At 40.0% G+C, this 24,920-nt stretch overlaps 1 protein-coding gene across 2 annotated transcripts in view; it reads right to left on the reverse strand.

The window, feature by feature from the left end:
- Positions 1 to 24,920, reverse strand: part of TAF1B (TATA-box binding protein associated factor, RNA polymerase I subunit B) — a 56,099-nt gene that overhangs the window by 25,291 nt on the left and 5,888 nt on the right. For both annotated transcript variants that reach the window (XM_024737710.1, XM_024737711.1), the window contains exons 4-8: positions 23,326 to 23,423; positions 21,525 to 21,620; positions 18,560 to 18,713; positions 12,691 to 12,847; positions 6,054 to 6,153 (exon numbers count right to left, since the gene is read on the reverse strand). In XM_024737710.1, coding sequence (XP_024593478.1) covers positions 6,054 to 6,153; positions 12,691 to 12,847; positions 18,560 to 18,713; positions 21,525 to 21,620; positions 23,326 to 23,423 — 605 coding nt within the window. The remainder of the gene's footprint in view (positions 1 to 6,053; positions 6,154 to 12,690; positions 12,848 to 18,559; positions 18,714 to 21,524; positions 21,621 to 23,325; positions 23,424 to 24,920) is intronic.

Genomic DNA, 24,920 nt, shown 5'->3' on the forward strand with positions numbered 1-24,920 from the left:
AGGGAATATGGGCATGGGAATACTAGACATGGCTGAGGATGTGTCTAAAAGGTATAGTAAATATGACACATAGGGCTTCTAGAGTGCTACAGATTCATTTAATTATAATACTAAGAAATCACAAGGCTCATATGTTTTTTAGAAGACCACAAGCCTATAATAAATTGTTCTAGCATGCATTAAAAACGGAGTGCTTGGGCTTCCCTGGTGGCGCAGTGGTTGGGAGTCCGCCTGCCGATGCAGAGGACGTGGGTTCGTGCCCCGGTCTGGGAAGATCCCACATGCCACGGAGCGGCTGGGCCCGTGAGCCATGGCCGCTGGGCCTGCGCGTCGGGAGATGCTTGGGAAAGCATTTTATTGAATTTCACAAATATTCCAGTGAGTTTATTTTCCTTCATGAAGCAATGCCTTAAGACAGGTAAGGACAAGCTAGAGTTTCTGTTACACAACAGCAGGCTCTTGTGATAAACCTGATTACAATACCCTGTCAGAGGTGAACTTCCTGCTTTGCTATTAAAAAAAGGACAGTGCCTCACCCTTACTTATTCCTAGTGTTGTTTTGAAGCAAAGATTCAGCTGAGAAGAAGCTAATGCTACATGCACCTGTTAACCCAAACTTAAAATAAGACTTCCTATTGCAAAGGAAAATTAACAAGGAATAAAAATGTCAGAAGAAATGACAAAGCACTTTAATATATTATTCACGGAGGAAGGGTAAAATGAACTCCACATGCATTATGATTCACAAAACAGTTCAATTCGCATTTTTAGTCTGCTGGAATTATCTTAATGGTTGTAAATCTATCAGCAGTAGCAAAAAATACTCTTTTATGTTCAAAGTCTAATCTTCTGGAAGTTTGTGGTGAATACATTATTTTATGTGAAATACAGTCTTGGTCCTGGGGATGAGGTCATTTCAGAAACATGCTGTCGACTTGCACAGACCAAGGTAAACCTTATGAATAAATACGAATTTATGAACTGATGACCAGCTGAACAGGAGGCACTTAATTCGTTTTGGCCCCAGGATCAGAGCTGGGAAAAACCTATCTGAGCCCTCCTTCTTAAGATGTGCCTGTCCTCCAAATATTCTGCTGACTGTGGAATACCTATGTTCAAATTTCACATACCTGTACTAAAGGAGGTTAAAAGCTGGTATCCAAAGAGTAGACAATCCCCAAACAATTCTGATTTGATTTTGGCAGGGTTACGTGATTATTTTTGTAGCAGGCTAACCTTTGTCATTATTTAGTTTTCCTTAGATGAGTATAAACCTTGGTTCTCATTCCTTCTCTTGGGAAGCAGAGGTAGGGGGAGAACTGGACTGAGCATGCTGGGTACTAGGGGTGGGCACTGGCAAGGGATCAAACTAAATCACAGATAATTCACATGAAATCACTGGTTTCACTCAGCAAACATGAGGTATGATTCTCCTAAAACAAATATCATCAATGTAGCCTCAAACATACATTTTCTGACTGGAGTAATTTACTATTGGCTTCAGTATATTGGTGAACAGTACAAATAACTGATAAGATTATTTATCTCACACACTGGTTTTCATGAGTGATACTGACACACCCATAACTCAGTTTTTTAAATGTCCTTGCTTATAAGCAGAAGTTATATCCCTTACACATTTACCACTAAAATGTCAGTGGAATGCTTTTTAATTTTCTCAGTCAAATGCCACTACTGAATAGCCTCTGGGTATATTATGTAATAAATACAAAAGAAGCAGTCTGGATGTTTACTACTTAGGTGGGAAAAAATCCCCAACAAATCTATTTGAAATCTTCTCTAAACAAAGCATTTAAACTAATTCTGTTTTTCAGCTAGTTCAAATCATTTAACCAATAAACACAGAGTTCTTACCATGTATACATAATGATTATATATTAGGTCTTATGTATGATAAAACAGAAGCATTACACATGATTCCTACTCTCAAAGAGTAGTTAGGGATGCAAGAAATATACAAACAAACCCGACTGTTACATCTACTAGCGTACTCCTTCTCTAGTCCCCCCTCTGTGCCTCCCCCTCCAGAGGCAACCAGTATCCTGAATTATGCTTACCATAAACTTATTTTTTTAAAAATAGTTTTATCACGCACATAAATATATTTATATAAATATATTTAGCTTAACTTCTTTTGTGAGCTTAACAAAAGTGATTTCATATGTATGTAGCATCCTAAGTCTTGCCTTTTACACCAAACAGAATATTTCTTAGAGTCATTCCTGTTGCTTGTGGCTGTAGTTGATTCATTTTCATAGTTGTTTAATATACCATGTCTGATTATGTCACATTTTATCCATTTTCCTTGATAGACATTCAGATTGTTTTCAGTTTTGTTTGTTTTGTTTTTTCATTACCTAGCTGCCTTCTTTAGCTTTTAATCCCCAAACACAAAACTCCATCAATAGAAAACTAGTCAGGTAAATTGTGGCATATCTATACTGTGCAGCTCCTAGAAAAATAAAAAGTTAATAAGTAAATTGCAGTTATATTAGAGAATATCCCTACTCTTAGAAAATATACACTAAAATATTTAGGGATGATGGGCCATGATAAATGTAACTTACCCTCAATGATTCAGAAATAGAATTACATAGATAGATACATAGATAGGGAAGAACAGCACAGAGGATAAAATAAAATATTAACAATAGTTGAATCTGGGTAAAGGATATATTTTTATTTTTGCAGCTTTTCTATAAATCTAAAATTATTCCAAAATAAAAAGTTTATTTAAAAAAAAGCTAAGATACAAGTGAAAAAGGTAAAGTACAATAGTTACTGTTACCAAGACATAACCTCATATATTTTTATGCTTATACTTTCTATCAAAATCTCTACAAGAAATCACTCCCCTATTTTACATAGCCCTGTCCCCTCAACTCAAGATTAATTTAAAAATAGTCAACAAAAGAGATTATTACTAGGCAGGTATTTCATAACACTCAGCTAAAAAGCATCTGAATATTGACTCTATTTCTAAATGTCTAAAAATGAGTATTTAGAACAATTCTGTTTCTGCCCTTAAAGGATTAACTACAATGGGAAACTACTATGGGAATTTACTTCCTATGATAAACAGAGAACTGGAAAAAATATATGAAACAACAGTTTTAGGCATCGGGTAACAGGAAGCACAGGACTATATAATCGCTGAGAGAAGAGAAACAAATGGCCCCAGATTACTGCCTGGAGGCAGTCTCCAAGCTGTAGTGCAGGGAGCAGGGAGTGAAACAGGGCCCAGTGGTCTTGCTGAGTTAAGCAGAGAGAGATTAGAGTTCCTGTTAGCTGAGGTGGCTATAATTTGCAGGCAGAGTACCAATGAGGATAAAACTGCAGAGAGAGAACTCTGGAGGTCTGCAAAGGGGTCCTCTCAAGTCTTTGGCTGAGTACCAATCTGTGCATGTGTGAGAAAAAACCTGAGGCCAGGGGAGAAAAAAAAATCACTGGATTTTTCCAATGAATGCAAACAATTCTCAGAGTTTGCATAAGGCCCCAGCTGGAGTGGAGAGACTTCACAATACTGGGGGCTCTGGGTAGAGTCTTCCAAAGGGACATGCCTTAGTAGTGGGGCTTCCTCAGTCTCACAATATAGGCTCTGGAACAGCCATTAAAAAAACAAGCTTCTAAATGATCAAACTGATATCTAAGTTACCTAATCATACACCAGAACAAAAATCCAGTATCCAGCAACACAAAATTCACACTGTCTGCATCCAATCAAAATTACCAGGAATGCAAAGCAGGAAAATATGGCACATAATCAGGAGACAAATCAATCAATAGAAACAGACCCAGAAATAACCAAGATAACAGAATTAGTAGACGATGGCCTTAGAGTAACTACTGTAAATATTGTCAATAAACTGGAGGATGTAAAAGAAAACATAAACATAATGAAGGAAACGAAAAAGGTAAGACTAACATGGAATTTCTAGAAATGAAAAATACAGAATCTGAAATGAAAAAATTACTAGATGGGTTTAACTGCAAATTAGACATTCAAGAAGTAAAGATCAGTGAATCTGAAGATATCATCGTAGAAACTATCCAAAACAAAACACACTGAGGAAAAGAAAAAGAACAGAAGCCTTAGTGAGCTGTGGTCTAACATGTAGTTGGAAGGAAGGAAGGGGAGAAGGAAGGAAGAGAAGGGAACAGAAAGGAAGGGAAGGGAAGGGAAGGGAAGGGAAGCGAAGGGAAGGGAAGGGAAGAGAAAAGAAGAGAAGAGAAATCAGACAGTCCTGTAGAAAGAAACATTTTTAAAGTGCTGAAGGAAAAGTACAAACCCAGAATTCAATACTAGTCAAAAATGAAGGCAAAACAAAGACATTTTTAGACCAAAAAGTGCCAAAAGAATTCACTGCCAACAGATCTGTACTATAAGAAATGTTACAGGACATTTTCAGACAGGAAGAGTGCCAGAAATGGCAAAAGGTGGGTAAATATGAAGTAGTTCTTCTCATTTTAATTTCTTAAAAAGATAACCAACTTTTTAAAGCAAAAATAATTCCAACGCATTGTGGGATATCTAACAGGTAAAGATAAAATGTTTAACACTAAGGGATGGGAGGAGGGAAGTGGAAGTATATACATTCTTGTAAGGGTCTTACACTATACATGTACTGGTATATTATTGAGGCAGACTGTGGTAAGTTAAAGATGAATTTTATAAACTCTAGAACAACCTCTTAAAAAAATAGAGGTATGGTTAATAAATCAATAGTAGAGATAAAATGGAATCATAAAAAAAATCTTAATTCAAAAAAGGCAGAAAAAGAAGAAACAAGAAATTAAGACTAGATGGGACAAATAATAGTAAGATGGTACAAAAACAGAACAAAAGACCATACAATGAGTAAAAGGCCTAAAGCACTGTAGTTCCAAGTCTGAGACTACCATCTGCATGACCTTGGCAAATCATTCTACCTGTGAGGTGTTTACTCACACGTAAAATTGGGAAGATGGTGAACCATACTCACGCAGGGGTCTAGCAAGGATCATAAATGCCTCTTGAATTAAACTGAAAACAATGTGAAGGTTGTGGAGGTTAGGAAAGCCTATGAAAATAATTCCTTAAGTGGGTAAATGGAGGATAATATTTAATATTTAGTACGCTGAAAACCTTCTGATGAAGAGCACAGGGAAAATAACCTTTGAGTACTATAAATAGTGATAAAGACTCATAATTAAAAGGACAGAAGCGCTGCCATTGGAGACAGCTGAAAAGAGATCTAGAAGACTAACACAAGCAAAGGACTTAAAATAGTGCCTCTTGAGGGACTTCCCTGGTGGACCAGTGGTAAAGAATCCACCTTCCAATGCAGGGGATACGGGTCTGATCCCTGTTCAGTGAACTAAGATCCCACATGCTGCGGGGCAACTAAGCCCATGCGCTGCAACTACTGAGCTCATGCGCCTCAACTAGAGAGCCCACATGCCACAACTACAGAGCCCACGCACCCTGGAGCCTGCGCCACAACTAGAGAGAGAAAACCCACACGCCACAATTAGAGAGAAGCCTGCGCGCCCCAACAAAAGATCCCACATGCCTCAATGAAGATCCTACGTGCCACAACTAAGACCTGACACAGCCAAAAATTTAAAAATAAATATATTTTAAAAATATATGCCCCTTGAAACAACATAATAACTTTCATCTCTTCTCTCCAAAGCAACATAGTGTGCAAATAACAACAAAAAGTACTGTTTTTTAAATCTGAAATTACCTAAAGGTCTCTATATAAAACTTTTAGTCTCAACAATACACCTATTTGCAATGCACACACCTAACATTATAGCTGTATTTTGAGGATTGTGTAACCTAAAGGATTAGATGTAGCCACATTAGGGAAACAAAAAATAATTCTATTCTCCATTAAATTATGACTAATGTCCATATTTGAATAGAACAAAAACTCGATGACATTTTTTAAAACTCCAACACCAAATAAGTCAGGAGAGGAATATAAATCACCAAATTACTCTTGTGTCTTATAAGTGACTACAAAGTAAAAAAGAAAATAACATACCTCTATAGCAAAGATTCCTTTGTCACGCCCATATAATTTCATCTCTTCTGGAAAATGCTGAAAAGCATTTATATAAGGAATATGTTCCTCTTCAACGAATCTATATTTTTAAAAAGAGTTTCAATAAAAGATATGTACTGATTTGGCAAAGTAAACAAAAGAGGTAAAAATGTATTTCAAAGACAAGGTGAGAATCAGTTGAGTATACTGTATATCCTACATATATGTAAGGATAATTAATCTGAAAATATCTATTATTCTCTGTACCCCTGTGTGGAGAAAACATTTAGTTGATTAATAATCTCTTAAGTTTCTGCCCAAATAGACAAAATATTTCTAAAAGGTGTGTTTATCTTATTTGTCAATTTACCACCAGGCTTGCAGACATGGCATTCCTTCCTCCTATCCCTAGTTCCTCTCACAATGATTAGCTCCTATTCATCTCTTAAATCACTTCTTCAGCGGGACCTTCCTTGATCTGCATGATATTCTTGTTAGAATACCTCCTTGCCCACCATTCAGTCTCCAGTACCTATGACAATGCACGGTAGGTGCCTGTCACTGGAAGAACAGTTAAACAAAGGAACATTTGTTCACCACTCCATCTCAATGTCTGGTACATAGTAGCTGATCAAATATTTTGAGTAAATTATTGAGTTTAAAGAAACTAGCACATATATATAAATAAACACTCATACATACTTACAATTCATTCATTCATTCAACAGAAATTTATTGACTACTATATACCCAACACTATTCTAGGCTGGGGGATACAGCAGGGAACAAAACAGTAAAATATTCTTGTTCCCATGGAGTTTACATTCTAATGAAAAGAGAAAGATGACAAAACAAATAAGTGAAATTTATAGTATGTCAGATAGGAAAAAACGGTAAGAAGAAAAATAAAGTAGAGAAGAATAGAGAAAGAGGGATGGGCACAGACTAACAGCATCCCATATACCCTCTGAACCAACAAACCACTACTCCAGGCACGTCCCCTGGAAACACTGTCTCTGCTTATAATATTATTATAATTTTCAAAAGTTTCAATCTGTGACAGAGTGGAAATTTAACAAATTGGTTCTTCATTACAGGTAAGTTAAGAAGCACTGCATTAGAGGAAAGTTGTCTCTACCTGTAAAACATATCCTGAACCCTTTCACCTCATTCCATTTCTATTACCACCACCCTAACCCAAGCCACTACCCTCTTGCTTCAAGTATAGAAAAGATCACCCGGTCTCCCTGCTTCCACCTGTGCCTACCTAGAATCCACTTTCCTCACAGTTGCCTGAGTGATCTTGAAAACATTAATCAGATTATGTGTCTCCTGCTAAAATCTTCCAGTGGCTTACTATCACACTTAAAGCCAAACTCCCAGTGGGAATGGGGTTTCCTTTTGGAGTGATGAATATATCCTGGAAATAGAGGTGATGGTTGCACAACCTTGTGAATATACTGACTGACTTGTACACTTTAAAAGGGTGAGTTGTATTGTATATGAACTATACCTCCAAAAAAAAAAAAAAATCCACACTCCTAACTTGGCTTACAAAGACCTACATCTGGCCCCTGTTAATTATCTCCCTGTCCGCATCTTCCTACTCCTCCTTCAAGTTCTTACTCCCATCACTTCAGCCTCCTCTACTCCTTGATCACACAGAGCTTGAAACTGCTTTAGAGCCTGGCACTAGCAGCCTCCCTCTACCTGGAATGCGAGTACTTCAGATATTCAGCTGCTGGCTCTATTTTCAGTCAGAGTGCGGCTTAAACTCCACCTTCTCAGTGAGGCCTTCCCTAATAACCCATCTAAAGTAGCCATCTGGTCATTCTCTATCACATCATCCTATTTCTTTCTTTTTTTGTTTTTTGCAGTACGCGGGCCTCTCACTGCTGTGGCCTCTCCCGCTGCGGAGCACAGGCTCCGGACGCGCAGGCTCAGCGGCCATGGCTCACGGGTCCAGCCGCTCCGCGGCATGTGGGATCTTCCCGAAGCGGGGCACGAACCCGCGTCCCCTGCATCGGCAGGCAGATTCCCAACCACTGCGCCACCAGTGAAGCCCCATCATCCTATTTAAATCTCCTGAACAGCACTTCACTGTCTGATCGTTTTTTAATTTATTTGTGTATTTGCTCATCTAGTCTTAAACTTCACGAGAGCCGGGACTTGATCTATATATGGTTCACAACTGTATTTCAGGCGTCTAGACTCTAGAACAACACCTGTGTATAGTAGGTATTCAATGAATATTTGTGGAACAAATACATGTTGGCTATTTTTATTTATTGTTTGTTATTGTTAGGTAGGTAGGGTTCTTTAAAGCCTATCTAAGGGTTATGAATTTATCCTATAGACTACAGATGCTGCTAAAGGATTTATACAGGGAAGTGACATGCAGATCAGTATAAAATGTATGGGTATTGGGGTCAGGCTAATAATGTATTCCCTTCAAATCAATGTTCTTTAAGTAGTTTTTCAATAGTAGTTCTCAAACTTTAGCATCCATTAGAATCTCCTTGAGGGCTTATTAAAACAGAGACTACCAGGCCCTGTCCCCAGAGTTTCTGATTCAGAAGGTTAGAATGGGTCCAAGAATTTACATTTCTAACAAATCACCGGGTGATGCTGACGCTGTTGTTCGGGGGACAACACTTTGAGAAGAACCTGTGACTTAGAGCTCTTTTCCAAGAAAAGCAGAGAAAGGGGATCAGTGGTGAAGTCTCTTTTCCTACTGCTCCAAGCAGTTAAACTGGGTCCCAAATTTGTATGTCCCAGGGCAAAATAAAAGCCCTCCAGCTATCTAGATCTAATCTCCTCGAAGGGAATTCCCCTTGGAGGGGGAAGGGAGGAAAGAGGGAGGAAAGGAAAGAGGGAGACAGAGGGGTGGGGAGAGAGGCAGAAGGAGAGGGGGGAGAGAGAGAGAGACAGATAGACAAAGGTGCAGGATCTTACCCCATCCTTCGAACCACATACAATATTCTCCCTAAGAAGAATTTTCGGGCAAATATTACTTTTTCCATCTTGTGAGATTTCTAGGAGAGTTGCGTTACCCCCTTACATACGGCCCTGTGTAGGATGGCTAACCCTGTTATCCAGCTCCAGTGACATGATTAGACTGCTGTTTCTATTAAGATCCCTCTGGTTTTCAGGAGGAAATGGACAGGAGTGGCACAAGACTCACTTGGAAGGCTGCTAAGTAACCCAGGTGAAGAGAGAGGGAATCGGGGAAAAATCGTTTGAGAGTTATTTTGGAAGTATAATTGAGAGGACATAATGATTAACTCTATTAACTATATGTAGAGAGAGGAAGGAGTCAAGGATGAGCCTCAGGTGGCTGTATGGGATGCAACATGGCGCAGGTATTTACGAAGAAAGGAAACACTAGAGGAGGAGCTGGAGTGAGGAGAGAGATGACGAAGGAGTGCCCAGAAGGCAGGTGGATATATGAACATATGGGTCTGGCCCTCAGTAGACAAGTCTGGGCTGGAAATCCAGATTTGGGAATCATCATCGTATAGAAGGTAATTAAAGCCTTGGGAAAGGATGAGATCACCCAATGAGGGCATACAGAACAAGATGAGGTTTATAGTTATTTATTTTATTTTTGGCTGTGTTGGGTCTTCACTGCTGTGCATGGGCCTTCTCTAGTTGAGGTGAGTGGCGGCTACTCTTCGTTGCAGTGTGCAGGTTTCTCATTGTCGCGGCTTCTCTTGTTGCAGAGCACGGGCTCTAGGCACGCAGGCTTCAGGAGCTGTGGCACGTGGGCTCAGTAGTTGTGGCTTGCAGGCTTTAGAGCTCAGGCTCAGTAGTTGTGGCACGTGGGCTTAGCTGCTCCGTGGCATGTGGGATCTTCCTGGGCCAGGGCTTGAACCCGTGTCCCTTGCACTGGCAGGCAGATTCTTAACCACTGCACCACCAGGGAAGCCCCGAGGTTTTTAGCTTAACAGTAAAATTCACTGAATCATGGACTCTCTGCATGTACTGCTTTTTGTGTTTTCTTTTAAACATCTTTATTGGAGTATAATTGCTTTCCAATGGTGTGTTAGTTTCTGCTGTATAACAAAGTGAATCAGCTATACTTACACATATAACCCCATATCCCCTCCCTCTTGCATTTTCCTCCCACCCTCCCTATCTCACCCCTCTAGGTGGTCACAAAGCACGAGCTGATCTCCCTGTGCTACGTGGCTGCTTCCCACTAGCTATCTATTTTACATTTGGTAGTGTATATATATATATGTCCATGCCACTCTCTCACTTCGTCCCAGCTTACCCTTCCCCCTCCCCATGTCTTCAAGTCCATTCTCTACATGTGTCTTTACTCCTCTCCAGCCCCTAGGTTCTTCAGAACCTTTTTTTTATATATATATTCCATATATATGTGTTAGGATACGGTATTTGTTTTTCTCTTTCTGACTTACTTCACTCTGTATGACAGACTCTAGGTCCATCCACCTCACTACAAATAACTCAATTTCGTTTCCTTTTATGGCTGAGTAATATTCCATTGTATATATGTGCCACATCTTCCTTATCCATTCATCTGTCGATGGACACTTAGGTTGCGTCCATATCCTGGCTATTGTAAATAGAGCTGCAATGAACATTATGGTACATGACTCTTTTTGAATTACGGTTTTCTCAGGGTGTAAGACCAGTAGTGGGACTGCTGAGTCATATAGTAGTTCTGTTTTTACTTTTTTAAGGAACCTCCATACTGCTCTCCATAGTGGCTGTACCAATTTACTTTCCCACCAACAGTGCAGGAGGGTTCCCATTTCTCCATACCCTATCCAGCATTTATTGTTTGTAGATTTTTTGATGATGGCCATTCTGACATTCACTGATCTCTTGGTTATTTAGTAGCATACTGTTTGGCCTCCATGTGTTTGTATTTTTTACAGTTTTTTTTCCTGTAATTGATATCTAGTCTCAGAGCGCTGTGGTCAGAAAAGATACTTGATACAACTTCAGTTTTTTTAAATTTACCAAGGCTTGATTTGCAACCCAAGACATGATCTATCCCGGAGAATGTTCCATGAGCATTTGAGAAGAAAGTGTATTCTGTTGTTTTTGGATTGAATGCCCTGTAAATATCAATTAAGTCCATCTTGTTCAATGTATCATTTAAAGCTTGTGTTTCCTTATTTATTTTCATTGTGGATGATCTGTCCATTGGTTAAAGTCCCCTACTATGACTGTGTTACTGTCAATTTCCCCTTTTATGGCTGTTAGCATTTGCCTTATGCATTGAGGGCCTCCTATGTTGGGTACGTAAGTGTTTACAAATTGTTATACTTCTTCTTGGATTGATCCCTTTATCATTATGTAGTGTCCTTCTTTGCGTCTTGTAATAGTCTTTATTTTAAAGTCTATTTTGTCTGATATGAGAATTGCTACTCCAGCTTCCAATGTAATTTGTTGCTTTTCCCTCGCTGCTTTTAGTATTTTTTCTCTGTATTTAATTTTTGACAGTTTGATTAATGTGTCTTGGCGTGTTTCTCCTTGGATTTATCCTGTATGGGACTCTCTGCGCTTCCTGGACATGACTGACTATTTCCTTTTCCGTATTAGGGAAGTTTTCAACTTGCATGTACTGTTAATCACATCTGAGAAAAGCCTTGTTATTTGGTTGATGTGGCCAAATTCAAAGGCACTATCCTCATCCAGAGGCATTTTATTTACCCAAAGGGCCTAGTGCCTATAATGATGATGATGATGGAGAAAACATAAACAACAATAACCAGCATTGAGTTCTTATTACGTGCCAGGCACTGTGTGCTTTTCATGCAGTACTAATTATTGAAAGTAGTCTCAAACCCTCTGAGGTAGATATTCTTATTAGCCTCATTTTACCAATGAAGAAACAGAGGCAGAGAGAAATTAAATAACTTACTCAAGGTCCTATAACACATAAGTGGCAGAGCCAGGATTTGAACCCAGGAGTCTGGTTCTAAATCTGTGCTCTTAAAATCACTCTACACACTAAAAAAAACTCAAATGTTATTATTTAGAACACATATTAAGCAAGGGAAAATTAACGCATTAATGATTTTGGCACATCTTCTATTTAATGAGAAATTCTTACACAGGACGCCATAATTTATTCATTAACTATAAAACGCGGCAGATTACCTTGAAAAATGTAAATGCTGACTATCTACATAACAGGTTCTTTTAATAGCTTTGTTTTTAATTTTGGCTTATAAACACAACCTATATTTTAGCTCTTAACAATACCAATGTATGCTTTTGTGTAACTACTAATAACATTTGCCAATGTAAAGGTCATCTGTTCATCTTCTCTGTCAAAAATGAAAAACACTTAATACTACTACTCAGGTAATTAAATGTCACTTTTCATCTTCAAAGCACTTTACTCACATTAGATAATTAATTTTCTAATACCCCATTGTAAGATAAATAGTATTATTTCCACTACATAAATAAGGAAACCACGGAGATGAATTATTAGCCCAAGGAGAATTAAATTTCAGAGTTAGAATTCAGACTGCCCCCCAATCTCTCCCTTCCTTAATTTAAGCCTCCCTGTAAAATCCAAAATACCCAAGGTTGTTTCCTAGTGCACACAGATAGTCAGTAGAAGCATCATTAGACGAGAGGCCCAGCTTACCTCAGGAGATCCGCAAGAGTGAGTGTCTCCCTCTGCCAAAGCAATGACAGGTAGCAGAAAGCTAGCGTCCGTGGCACAGTCATCTTCACAATTCCCTTCTCCTTTCGCAGTGAATACTCAACTCCGTCAAGAGATCCAGAACAGACAGATGCTGTTTCTAAAAGGACAAAGGGAGATTTTTAAAAGCACAAGCAACTATTCTGGACAACAAAGAAGAAAACCAGCAAAATCCAAAGAGGTATTTTAAATATCTTTAGGTTACTGATATGATCTTTACAAAGAACAATTTGGCAATAAAGAGCAATAACGATTCAGAAGAAAATTGGCCAAAAAGGTAACTGCTGGTTCTTTGTTGGGAGTCGGATGAGCTGAGATTCCAAGGATGGATTTGTCTTGTTTGAATTTTTGTATAGTTAACAGGAACAATTTTTCAAATAAATAAAAGGAAAAACAATTACAAAGCAAAAAATGTGTAATTCCTTCGAGTCACGCCTCAACTCACATGTCCCCTTCTCTGAGAGGCTCTCCAAACACTAGCTAAGGCAGCACCCCCTCCCACTCCCATCCTCCAGGCATCCTTCCCCACGGGGCATTATTCCATCCTCAACTCATTCATTCCACAAATACTTATCCACCTCATTCTTTGTGCCACTCTTCTAGCTCTGGGGAAATGACAGTGTACAGTCTCTCATCTCTCCTAAAACCTATATACTAGTAGTGAGAGACAGTAAATAAACGCCCCCCCACCACACACAAAAATTTGCAGACAGTGGTTAAGCACAACACAGATGAATAGCACTGGAGCGGCATACAAAATGATGGGAAGGGAAGAGACATGTGCTATTTTACACAGGTGGTCAGAGAAGCCACTTTGGGGAAGTGACTTCTGAGCAGAGACCTGAATGAAATCAGAGAATAAGTCTTAAGGATCTGGAGAGGAACACCAAGTACACTAGCAGAGTCAACCTGAAGGAACATCAAGGAAGCCATATTGGTCATGATTTGTACTTTAGATTTTCTTCTAAGTACGTAAGAAGTTTCTGGAGAGTTTTAAACAGAAGAGCTACATGATCTCATTTATGGTTTTAAAAGGTTCCCCTGGCTGCTATGAAGAGTGGAGCTGGGGCGGGCACACGGGAGACCACGATTCCAGGTCGACAACGACGGGCACTTGTACTGGAGCGGCGACCCTACAGATGGTGAGACGTGGCTGGATTCTGGACATATTTTGAAAGCAGAGTCAAGAGGATTAACTGATGGACTGGATGTGAAGAATGAGAAAAAAAGAGAAGACAAGTAGGATTCTAAGGGTTTTGGACTGAGCAACAAGAAGAATGGAGGTGCCAGTTACTGAGACAAGGAAGATGGCAAAAGATCAGGTTTGACGAGAAATCAAGATATCAGAACTGCACAAGTGTAAGATTTTATTAAGCATACAAACAGAAATGTTGAGGGTAGCTGAATATAAAAAATCCTGTAGTTCAGAGGATGGGCAAGAGATAGGAATTTTAGGGTTGTCAGGATATAACTGGTGTTTAAAGTAAGGAGTGAGGGTAGATTTAAAAAGCAGGATGAGGAATGACCCTGAGAAACTCCAAGTTTTCTCGGGCAAAAACTCTCCAAATTATCCCTCAAAATCCCCTTTTCCGGGCTTCCCTGGTGGCACAGTGGTTGAGAGTCCACCTGCTGATGCAGGGGACACGGGTTCGTGCCCCGGTCCGGGAGGATCCCACATGCCGCAGAGAGGCTGGGCCCGTGAGCCATGGCCGCTGGGCCTGTGCGTCCAGAGCCTGTGCTCCACGACGGGAGAGGCCACAACAGTGAGATGCCCATGTACGGCAAAAAAAAAACAAAAACATGCAAAGATTCAGGGTCAAGGCATGTTGTGGCAACACTGTTTATAATAAGACAAAAATTTCAAACAACCAAATGACTGGAATAGAAATGTAATTAAATAACTCCATGCAAGAGAGCAGTGCATAACAATTTACACAATGCTTTAGATCAGTGGTTTTCAAGGTACAGACCCTGGAGCAGGTATATTAGCATCACCTGAGAACCTACTAGAGCCGCAAATTACCGAACCTACCAGTCTGTGGTTTTACAAGCCCTCCAGGTGATTCTGGTGGATGCTAAAGTTTGAAGACTACAGTTTTAAAGGAATATACAAGGACACAAATTTCCATAAAATATTATGTTAAAACCTTCTATATATATTATATATATAATAACATGTAGGGACTTCCAGTTAAGATGGCAGATTGAAAACATACATTAGGCTCTGTTCTGTCGCACTTCAATTATAAAGAAATTTTCAAAAGATATAAATACAAGAACAAATAACATGGAAAAGGAGACAACGGTAATAAAATTTTAAAAGCCGGAAAGCAAATGGATGGATGATTATTGCCTTAGCAGTGCTGAGAAAGCTGGATTCACAGCCAGCAGTAGGGAAAGCCAGAAAGCAATCTAATTTTCCCCTGGGGACCTCTAAGGAAAGCTCAGGAATCTATTAAACCAGGTACCCCTGGAAACTGAGTGAAGTAGGACTAATACTGGGAGGAGAGCTTGAAAGTCCGATTAAGAAGAAGTTAGGCACCCAGACTTCTCCCCAAACTCCATGCGGCCAAATGACTGCTCCCCAATCTTGCCAGAAAATTGGAAGCTTCTCCTCTAGAGACAGTAAAACAAAGGGCTCTCTGGGATAGGGCATCAGTCACATACACAGTTGAAGTAGGGGTATCTTATTGAAAACAGGAGGATTAAGTGAACGTTTACATATTGAGTATTGAGACAACTCCTTCCTCCCCTGAGGCCTTTTTCCCACCCAGTTCCCAGAACAGTCAGGTTTACAACCTCCAAATGGAAAATCTGATCAGCTGGGGGGAAATAAATTAAAGATGACAATGCTGAAGGTTCACTAAGAAAATAAACCAAAGTAGAGCTGACAAGATTAATCATGGGTAGAAAGTTTCAATCAACTTTTCAATCTCCATTCTTAAAACAGGACTAGCCTTCTTAGGCTTGCTAAACACTTGAAGAAATCCTCTAATACAAACAGGCAAGGCCAAAACAAATTTTCAAATCTGTGGGAAATAATATTACTATCCTCAGCAAAATAAGAAAAGATGCTCCACAAAAATGAGGGCGTGAACCAAGAGGGAAGATGAAGTGAGATCAAGGAAATAAGAAATTTAACAAGAGAGAGGTGACAGAATCCTTGGAATGGTGGTAAAGAGATCCCAGAGACAGCTGGGACACAGGTCTGGAAATACATCATTCTAGATCAGAGCAGCTCAGAAGCTCCAGAAAGTCTATTACAGAAGATGAAATTGACAGAATATCTAAGGAATTGAGAGATTTTCAGAACTGAGGGGAAGTGTGGAGATACATTAGTAATAAATTATGGATTAGTAATAAATAAATAGAAAACTAAACGAATAACAAGACAATTATCAACTCTGGAAAAACCAAAAGATACACAGAAAAAGTAATCATAGTAAGCTATGTGGTTCAGTTCTGACTAGCATTTACACACTTAAAATTTAAGCACCAAAAATTGATCCAGTAAAAAATTATATTGGAAAGACAGAGAATGAGAAATTCATAATTGTGTGTTGGTAACTACATGGGGAGGGGGGCAGTGAAGGATGAGTGAAAGAGCTAAGGCTTCATCTTCCATAGTGGGAATTTAATCGCTAATGTCCAAAACCGGAAATCAAGATGCAGTACTAGAAGCATGCGATAGGGACACGCAGGTTGCAAGAGAGTTGAAAATGAATGAATGCCTCTTGGAAACAGGACATTTCGGGGAGACAATGGACTGCAATTTATTTTTATTTGTTATTTTTGTAATTTATTATAACAAGTCATAAATTTATTTGAATTAACATGCATGTAGAATTCTGATTTAAAAAATTTAAAGAATGATGAAATAGCTCACATTTTTGCAAAACAAAATAATAAAACTCTTTCCCTTTCTCTCTATATATACATGAATAAAAAACCTGAGCTGGGACGAAGTGAGAGAGTGGCATGGACATATATACACTACCAAATGTAAAATAGATAGCTAGTGGGAAGCAGCCGCATAGCACAGGGAGATCAGCTCTGTGCTTTGTGACCACCTAGAGGGGTGGGATAGAGAGGATAGGAGGGAGGCTCAAGAGGGAGGGGATATGGGGACATATGTATGCATATGGCTGATTCACTTTGTTGTACAACAGAAACTAACACAACATTGTAAAGCAATTATACTCCAATTTAAAAAAACAAAAACAAAAAACCTTTTGGAGTATAGTAGAATACAGTGGCAGTGGTTATTCTGGGGTGATAAAATAACTGGTGATTTTATTTTCTTTATGAATATCTGCATTTCTTTGGCCGCACCACACAGCTTGTGGGATCTTAGTGCCCCGACCAGGAATTGAACCCAGGACCCGGCAGTGAAATCCTAACCACTGGACCGCCAGGGAATTCCCATGAATACCTCCATTTTATAGTTTTGTAATAAGAGTTGTCTGAATAGTTACACTTAATGTAAAAATGAAAATAATGCTCTAAGGATCATCATTTACTAAAAAACAAACATGCAAGCAAAAACCCCTAACATAGGTAAATAATCACGATGCTTTCTTTAAAAGGCTTGGATGGGGGTACTTTCCTGGTGGTCCAGTGGGTAAGACTCTGCACGCCCAATGCAGGGGGCCTGGGTTTGATCCCCGGTCAGGGAACCAGATCCTGCATGCATGCCACAACTGAGAGTCTGCATGCCGCAACGAAGATTCTGCGTGCTGCAACTAAGACCCAGCACAGCCAAAATAAACAAAGAAACCAAATAAATAAATATATTTTTAAAAATAAATAAAAGGCTTGGATGGTTTAGAGTTGTAGTCCTCTGGGACTATCTGAGCCAGGCTTGCCTGAAAGCATGGAGAAGGAAACTCCAGAGACTCCATGCTGCCCAATTGTCCTAGGATTCTAACTTCTTTGGACACAAAATGTAACTTAACTGATATCTGTGTCATTGTGCAGCCCAACAAGAAGTGTAGATATGCTGAAAAAAACAGACAAAACAAAACAAAACAAAAGAAACGAGGATATGCTGACAATAGGAATTTTTAATCTTTGGAGGGCAAGGGACTTGCAAATAAGCACTCCATACTTCTGAAGTGTTTTGTTGAAAATTTTATATAACCATGCTTAATGCAGATTTCAACAATCCCTAACACCAGAGGTTTTGGAAGCTATCTCTCAAAGAACTCTATCAGCACACATCAAGATTCTAGCAATCTGTAATAAATTCTTGGTCTGTTCTTTGAGCTCTGTTTTCCACTTTTTTTTTTTTAAAGGAGTGTGGAAACTAATATCATGAATAAATGCTTTCAGGAGGTCTATATCTGTAACCTTAAATATATTCCTTATCTACTTTAAATTATGGAATTAAATCAGCAGGTAAGACACATGTGTACACACACGTAATATGGTACGTTTTATTCAGCCTGCTATGCTGAGAAATTGGGCGACTTATCTCTGACTCTTGTCTATCTTACCTTATGGCTAAGTTCTGCCATTTCTCTGCTGCAACTTTTCTCTGAAAATTCTGAGCCCACACCTATCTTTACGGAGCTAGCATCCTTTGTGGATCTACTTACTGTTTAGCTCCCTTTAAAAATCACACCAAAAAACTCATGTAGAGACGATGTACCTTTTTAAAAATTGCACTAAGATTTCATTTAGTTTACCTTTCTCCTTGCCATATGATTCAACAAGTCATTCTTCCTCGCTAGGCCAAGTTTCCCTCCTTGGAATATGAAGAGATTAGACTATTTTTAAGATGCATTGCCAGCTAGTTTGATTCTCATCTTACCTGATTGTGATGCTTTGATGATGGGGAAAGGCTTTTGAGTGTGGACATCAGGCTGAGATTCCGCTCCACTTTCAACAAAAGAAGGACAGCTCAGGTCACTCAGCAGCTCAGGCTCACTGTCCCAGTCTGAATGACTTGGATTATCTTCTAATACCTATTTTGTAAAATGTATAAATTATGATTTTACAGGAATTTACAACATAATTAATTTCCACAAACATCACCAATTCCTGAGCATCACAAACACCAGAAAAGGACCCCTCTAGAGACCTGCAGCCGTCCGCCCAGTCCCCGTGACCGGAAGAGCCCGACTTCCACACGTGCTCCCCAGCACCTCCCGGCAACGCTTCTTGGAGAAGGGCTTCAGTCAAGCGTGAGCAAGGAAACAGGCAGACATGTCAGGCCTCCTTCTCTCTGTAACTAACACCTCTCTTGCAGCTCTAGTATCAACACCAATAAAAACATCAAGTGTCAATAATGACTCCAGGCACACTAAGGCTTGACAAGGATATACTATCTCTTACCCTTGTTTAATTTTTCACACATGTATTGTTGGAATGGTGGTCAGAGTGTCCCTAAGAAAGGTCAGCGGGCTGGCTACCTAAAGGCCTCACTGACTGACATTACCTTGGGGAACTGATCACAGTCAAAAAGCCATGCTCTCAACCACGCAGGCCAAGAAACTTGATCTTATTATGAGGAGATAAAGCTCATGTTAAAGAAAATCACGAGAGAATGAGACAAAAAAAATCAGGGACAGGATAACGCTTGTGTGTTCTGTCAAGCACATCCCCTCCGACAGGAGAGCCCATGAGCGGCCAGGCAACCATAAAGCTGGCTGATAAGCGGAGACTGAGAAAACCGAAGCAATCCTGAGGAAACGTCCACAGGCTCCCGCAGGCAACCGTCTGCCGGCAGCTCCACCACGCGCTCTGCCCTCCGTCGGATTCTTCTGGTGTGCTCTCCACGCTCCCCTCTAAAGCCAGTGTCTCCCTTTGTGCACTCGATCCCACCCACTTTCTACTCAAAGGTTAGCATTCACTTCTATTCGTTCTCCATCAAGAATTTCTTCTTTCTCCTGTATCATTCCTATCAGTGCACCATCATGAATTCCACTTGAAGAAAAAAATTCCCCTTGACTCCAGCTACAAGGCGATTTCTCTGTACTTCTTCGCAGCAAAGTGCCCAGAGAGAGAGAGCTGTCCAGACTCGCTGGCTCCAATTCCTCTCCTCTCCGTCCCCCATCCCAGGCGGAGTTTTGATCCCACTGCTCCGCTCTTCGACTGTCAGCCCTCTCCCTTCCTGAGCTGGAGGCAGCATTTCTCCCAGTGGATCACTCCCCTCCTCTTGAAACACTCTGTCCCTTGGTTTCTAGAATGCCCCCTTCACTCCCTAGGCTTTCCTCCCGCCTCACCAGTGGCTCCTCAGGCTTCTTTGCTGATTCCTCCCTCTTTCATCCCAGACACCTTAACCCTAGCGTGGCCCAGAGCTCAGTTCTTGGTCCTCTTCTCTGTCTTCACTCCTCAGGGATGTCATCTGGTCTTGTGGTTTTAAATACCATTCACTACATATATTGCCTTCAATTCTAAAATGCACTCCCATGTCTCCGCAGTCTAACATCCCTGAAATCAGGATGTGTCTTACAATCAGGGGCATGTCATGATTTAATTTGCAGCATTATCTTTTCTTGGAAGTACTTAAAATAATGGTGCATCTTACAAACAATGGCATTTTAGTTTTGATTATAGCGTAAGCTGCCAGCTTCTAAATTTACAACTCCAGCCCAGACCTCTCCTCTGAGCTGAAGATCTGTATATCTGAGGACGTGACATTTCCTCTTGGATGTCCAAAAGCTGTCTCAAATTTATGCCCAAAACTGAACTATCATTATTCCTGCTCCACCTGCTACTTCTTTTCTTTTTTATTTATTTATTTTATTTTTGGCTGCATTGGGCCTTTGTTGCTGTGCACGGGCTTTCTCTAGTTGCAGCGAGTGGGGGCCCCTCCTCGTTGCAGTGTGCGGGCCTCTCGTTGTGGTGACCTCTCTCGTTGCGGAGCACGGGCCCTAGGCGGGCAGGCTTCAGCAGTTGCGGCACGCAGGCTCAGTAGTTGTGGCTCGCGGGCTCTAGAGCACAGGCTCAGCAGCTGTGGCACACGGGCTTAGTTGCTCCACGGCATGTGGGATATCCCCGGACCAGGGCTTGAACCCATGACCCCTGCACTGGCAGGCGGATTCTTAACCACTGCGCCACCAGGGAAGCCCCCACCTGCTATTTCTAAACTTCTTGTTCTTAGGACCTATTTCTTTCACTGCTGGGTCACTAAATTCTGCATGTGGAACCTACGAGACCCCAACCAAAGAAGGAAACACTGGGCCAAGTTTCTAAGCTCTTAACAAAAGTCTGTCAAATAGATTCAGAATCTCTTCCCAGCCCTGGAGAGTAAGTATCACACATAAAACACATCAAAGCTTACCAAACCCACATTTCTCAGCAGTGGAATCCTCCCCTACCCCAGATAAAATGATCCATGGCACACTTACAAAGCACTAATAGCAAACTGCTAAAAATCTAACTGCTTTGACGGATGGGGGTGGGTGGTGAAACACCCAGATGATAACTGAGCTGAATCTTGAAACACCAAGTAAAGGAAGTAGGTGTTCCAAGCAGAAAGAATAATATATGCAAAAAAGCTTTTAATAGCACAATGGTAGAAATTCCTTAAGCGTCTATTTAGAAACTTAACCACAAATTTCTTTGTTTTCAACTGGTCAAATAAGACATCAGTGTCTTATTTGGGGTCAGTGTTTAGATCAGTGACCCTGTCCTTCTGGACTGTAAAGGAAACCTCTTCACTGAAAACCCTCTGCCAAGCATCATAAACCCAGGTAAGGCTGAACCTCATCTTCATCTCTACCTTTCACTAGACATGCTTTCTGGTCCCACTTTTCAGATTTGTGACTTACCGTAGTTTTCCTTCTACTGGTATAAACTGGGTTTTTACAATATGCCTGCTTGCTCTTCTGAAGGTAGCGCTTCCAAAAATTATGTAAAACTTCATTCTAAGGTAGAAGGGAAATGAGTGGTGCTTCAGGTTATGATGAAAAATATACTGGCACATCTACACCACAGAATCGCTACTCTCCTGTACTTTACATACTGCTTCCATCTATATGTATTCTTACCTTTCTTACCTAAATTTCCTTAAGAAGAATGATCATTTCAATGTCAGGTATACGGGAAGCATGGAATAAATTCTTCTTAATCTTAGATTTTAGTTCCATATAGTCACCTAGTTGAATCCCTTCCTTTGACAAGTTAAGCAAATTAAGATTCAGAGAAACAAAGTAATTTACATGTGACTACACTTCCAGTTAGGGACAAAGCTGCTACTGGGTCCAGTGACCTATTGACACCCTTCCCTCTTACTGTCCCCACCCTCGTCCAAGTGAAAGTAAAACAAAACAAACCAAAACAATTTTTCCATTTATTCATCACCTACCTGCTAGGTACGAGGCATCCATAAGCTTTAACACAATCCTGCAAGATAGCTACTATCTCTTATTTTACCACTGAAGAAACTGAGTAACTTTGCCAAAATGACCTAGCCAATAAGTAGAAAAGCCATGAATGGGATTTGGAGTCGGTCCTGATTCCAGAGCCTGTGTTCTGGCTGTGCCATTTAACTGGTCAGGTCTAAACAGTTATACTCATGGGTTAATTTCAGAGAAACTGTTTTCAGGATTAATCCCGATGAAGCAGGTAGAAGGCCACACAGGTATAAACCCTACTGAAGCTAGTTGGTGTAACTAACAGAAACCACTTACTGAAAAACACTTATACACAGGATGACTGCAAGGAGAAACCAGATTCACAAAGCCCAGACTACCAGTAATCTTACCTGACGCAGTGACTGTCATGGGTAAGGCTCAGAGTCCACTTAGGCCATGCACTGGCCTATGGGTCATCCTGCCAGCCTGCCGCAGACACTGGTTTGAACAGCAAAGGCTACTTTACAAATCTCTTCTTGGTGACTTCAGCAGACACTGAGCTCTCTCCCTTTTCTTTTTGCTCTTATTTTCATTTATGAGCATACTGCTATATACTGTCGTGTTTACTCATTCCACATAGGCATGAAACCCTCTCTCCAGCTAAGCTGAATCCAGCAGCATCACCGTCATCTGGAAACTTGTTAGAACTGCAAATTCTTGGGCGCTACTCCAGACCTACTTAATCAGAACCTCTGGAATGAGGTCAAGCGATCTGTGTTTTAACAAGCCTTTTAGGTGATTCTGATACATATACACTCAAGTTTAAAAACCACTGGTTTAATGTATCACTCCACAAAGTGCATTCTCTGGAACTCAAGTCCCGATGGATGCTACCCACACGTATACATGCCAAAGGATTTTGCTCTCAAATTGTGAATACTGCATACTACATCCCCTAGGAAATCAAAAAGCACACTAACACATAAAAGGCACCAATAAGTGGGCAAAGTTATTTGTTTTACTTTAACCCAGTGTTTCCTAAATACCTGAAGACTAAAACCTTATTTTCTTTTGGACGTATTACTTATTTCTATCCTGTAGAACACACTTTAGGAATTGCTGGTCTAGTAAAAGGATTAAAGCAAAATCATCAGAAAAATGATTCTTTCTAGTAGGCCTAATGTTATTACTGATAGCCCTCCTTAGTATCACTCTAAGTCTACTGTTCTTCAAACAACAAAATGTAAAGCTAACATCTAGGCACACATGGACTTACCTTTAACTCTGGGCCTACTCCAAGGGTCTGTAAGGCTTTTGCTTGTTGATAAAGTATGTGCTGAAAACCTTCGCACACATACCAATCCCAGCCTTTCTCTAAATGACAGATGACAGGTTTCAGATATTTGCATTCCTAACTTACTAAATGTCGTGCTGCTACACAGTTACAATTGTGTTTTATACACTTCAACTGGAATTTTTTCGTACCCCTGAGTAGAGTTTCCATTCTTATACTCTCTTGCTTCCCATCTGGCAAATCTGTACATAAATGCTAAAGCTGAACAACATTTTTATAATTTATCAGATTTTAAATATTTTAAATTATCTATAGTTTTTCTGAAATGTTAATGTTCAGAGACAGAAAAATGAACAGTCACCACATTAAAAAAATGAAATGTTTTATAAATGTATACTGTACTGAACAATGCCCAGCAGAATCCTAAATGAAAGGACACTCAACACTCAGCCACTGCTTGTATGACTCCTCTGTTCCAACTCACATGGAAAGGGAACAATGAGTATTTGGAGAATGAACGAACAAAAGTGAAGATGTGAAGCTCCAAGATCGCAGGAAAGGGCAATAAGAATATACAAAGAAAATAAACTGCTCAACGGCATTCTCCTTTTCTCAAGATGGTTCTAGGTTCTTGGGTGAAACTGAAAGCAAGGAAACTAAGATTTATTGAGCTCAGCCTAGTTACCAGGTATTTTAAGTAGGTTATTTTCTTCCAACCTCAAAACAACCTTAGGAGATTGTGACGAGAACTGCCACTGCCATGGACAAAGCTACATGTTTAAACAAAACTACCAGTTGAAGAGAATGTTAAAATCTGTTAAGACCCTTACGTTTTACCCCTCCCTACTGGACAAATACTGTAACTCCTTGAAAAATATGTTATGAGCACACAGCTTCTGAAGTCTGTTACCATGACTCCAAGAGGTTCTCTCCCCTCAGAATGTCACAGGACTCCTATGCCCCTCCCTTACCTCAAATGTCACAAGGCCTCCCCACCCCTGCTGACTAACGCACTTTCTGGAAAGGGTCTTAGTTGTATAGGAGTAAAATAGGAAGCCTGTAATTTTGACGCTTTCTGAAGGTGAGGGAGTTTAAGCTCTCTAAGCTCTATCCATGTGTGCTCTCTCCTGCCTGCGCACTGCTCTGACAAACTGATAAAGTCGTATTTTAAATTCTCAGTCTGGGCTCCTATTCTATATAATAAATGGTATTACATTCTCACTTTACAGATGAAGCAGCAGCTAAGGACAAAGAGGTTGAATATAAGACTCAACATTTAATTTGAAGCACCTGACGTTCCTTCAGCAATTTAAGTTTAAAGTATACAATTTTAACTATTAGATAGGTCAAGTCCAAATTAATCAGGTTTTACTCTAAGAAAATTTAATTAAAATTAATCAGGTTTAGCCTAATAAAAATAGTCACTACTAAAGGTTAAACAGGAACAGGAGTTGGCATTTTGGCAGTCTCTCTGTTATTCATCTAAGAACAGCAATGTATTTCATATAGATATTTCATTAACATTTATATATATAATACAGTTCATGTGTGTATCCTTAAAGCGACCTCAGATAGAA

This window comes from Neophocaena asiaeorientalis, unplaced genomic scaffold, assembly GCF_003031525.2.
Source record: "Neophocaena asiaeorientalis asiaeorientalis breed wild unplaced genomic scaffold, Neophocaena_asiaeorientalis_V1.1 scaffold396, whole genome shotgun sequence".
Lineage (NCBI taxonomy): Eukaryota > Metazoa > Chordata > Mammalia > Artiodactyla > Phocoenidae > Neophocaena > Neophocaena asiaeorientalis.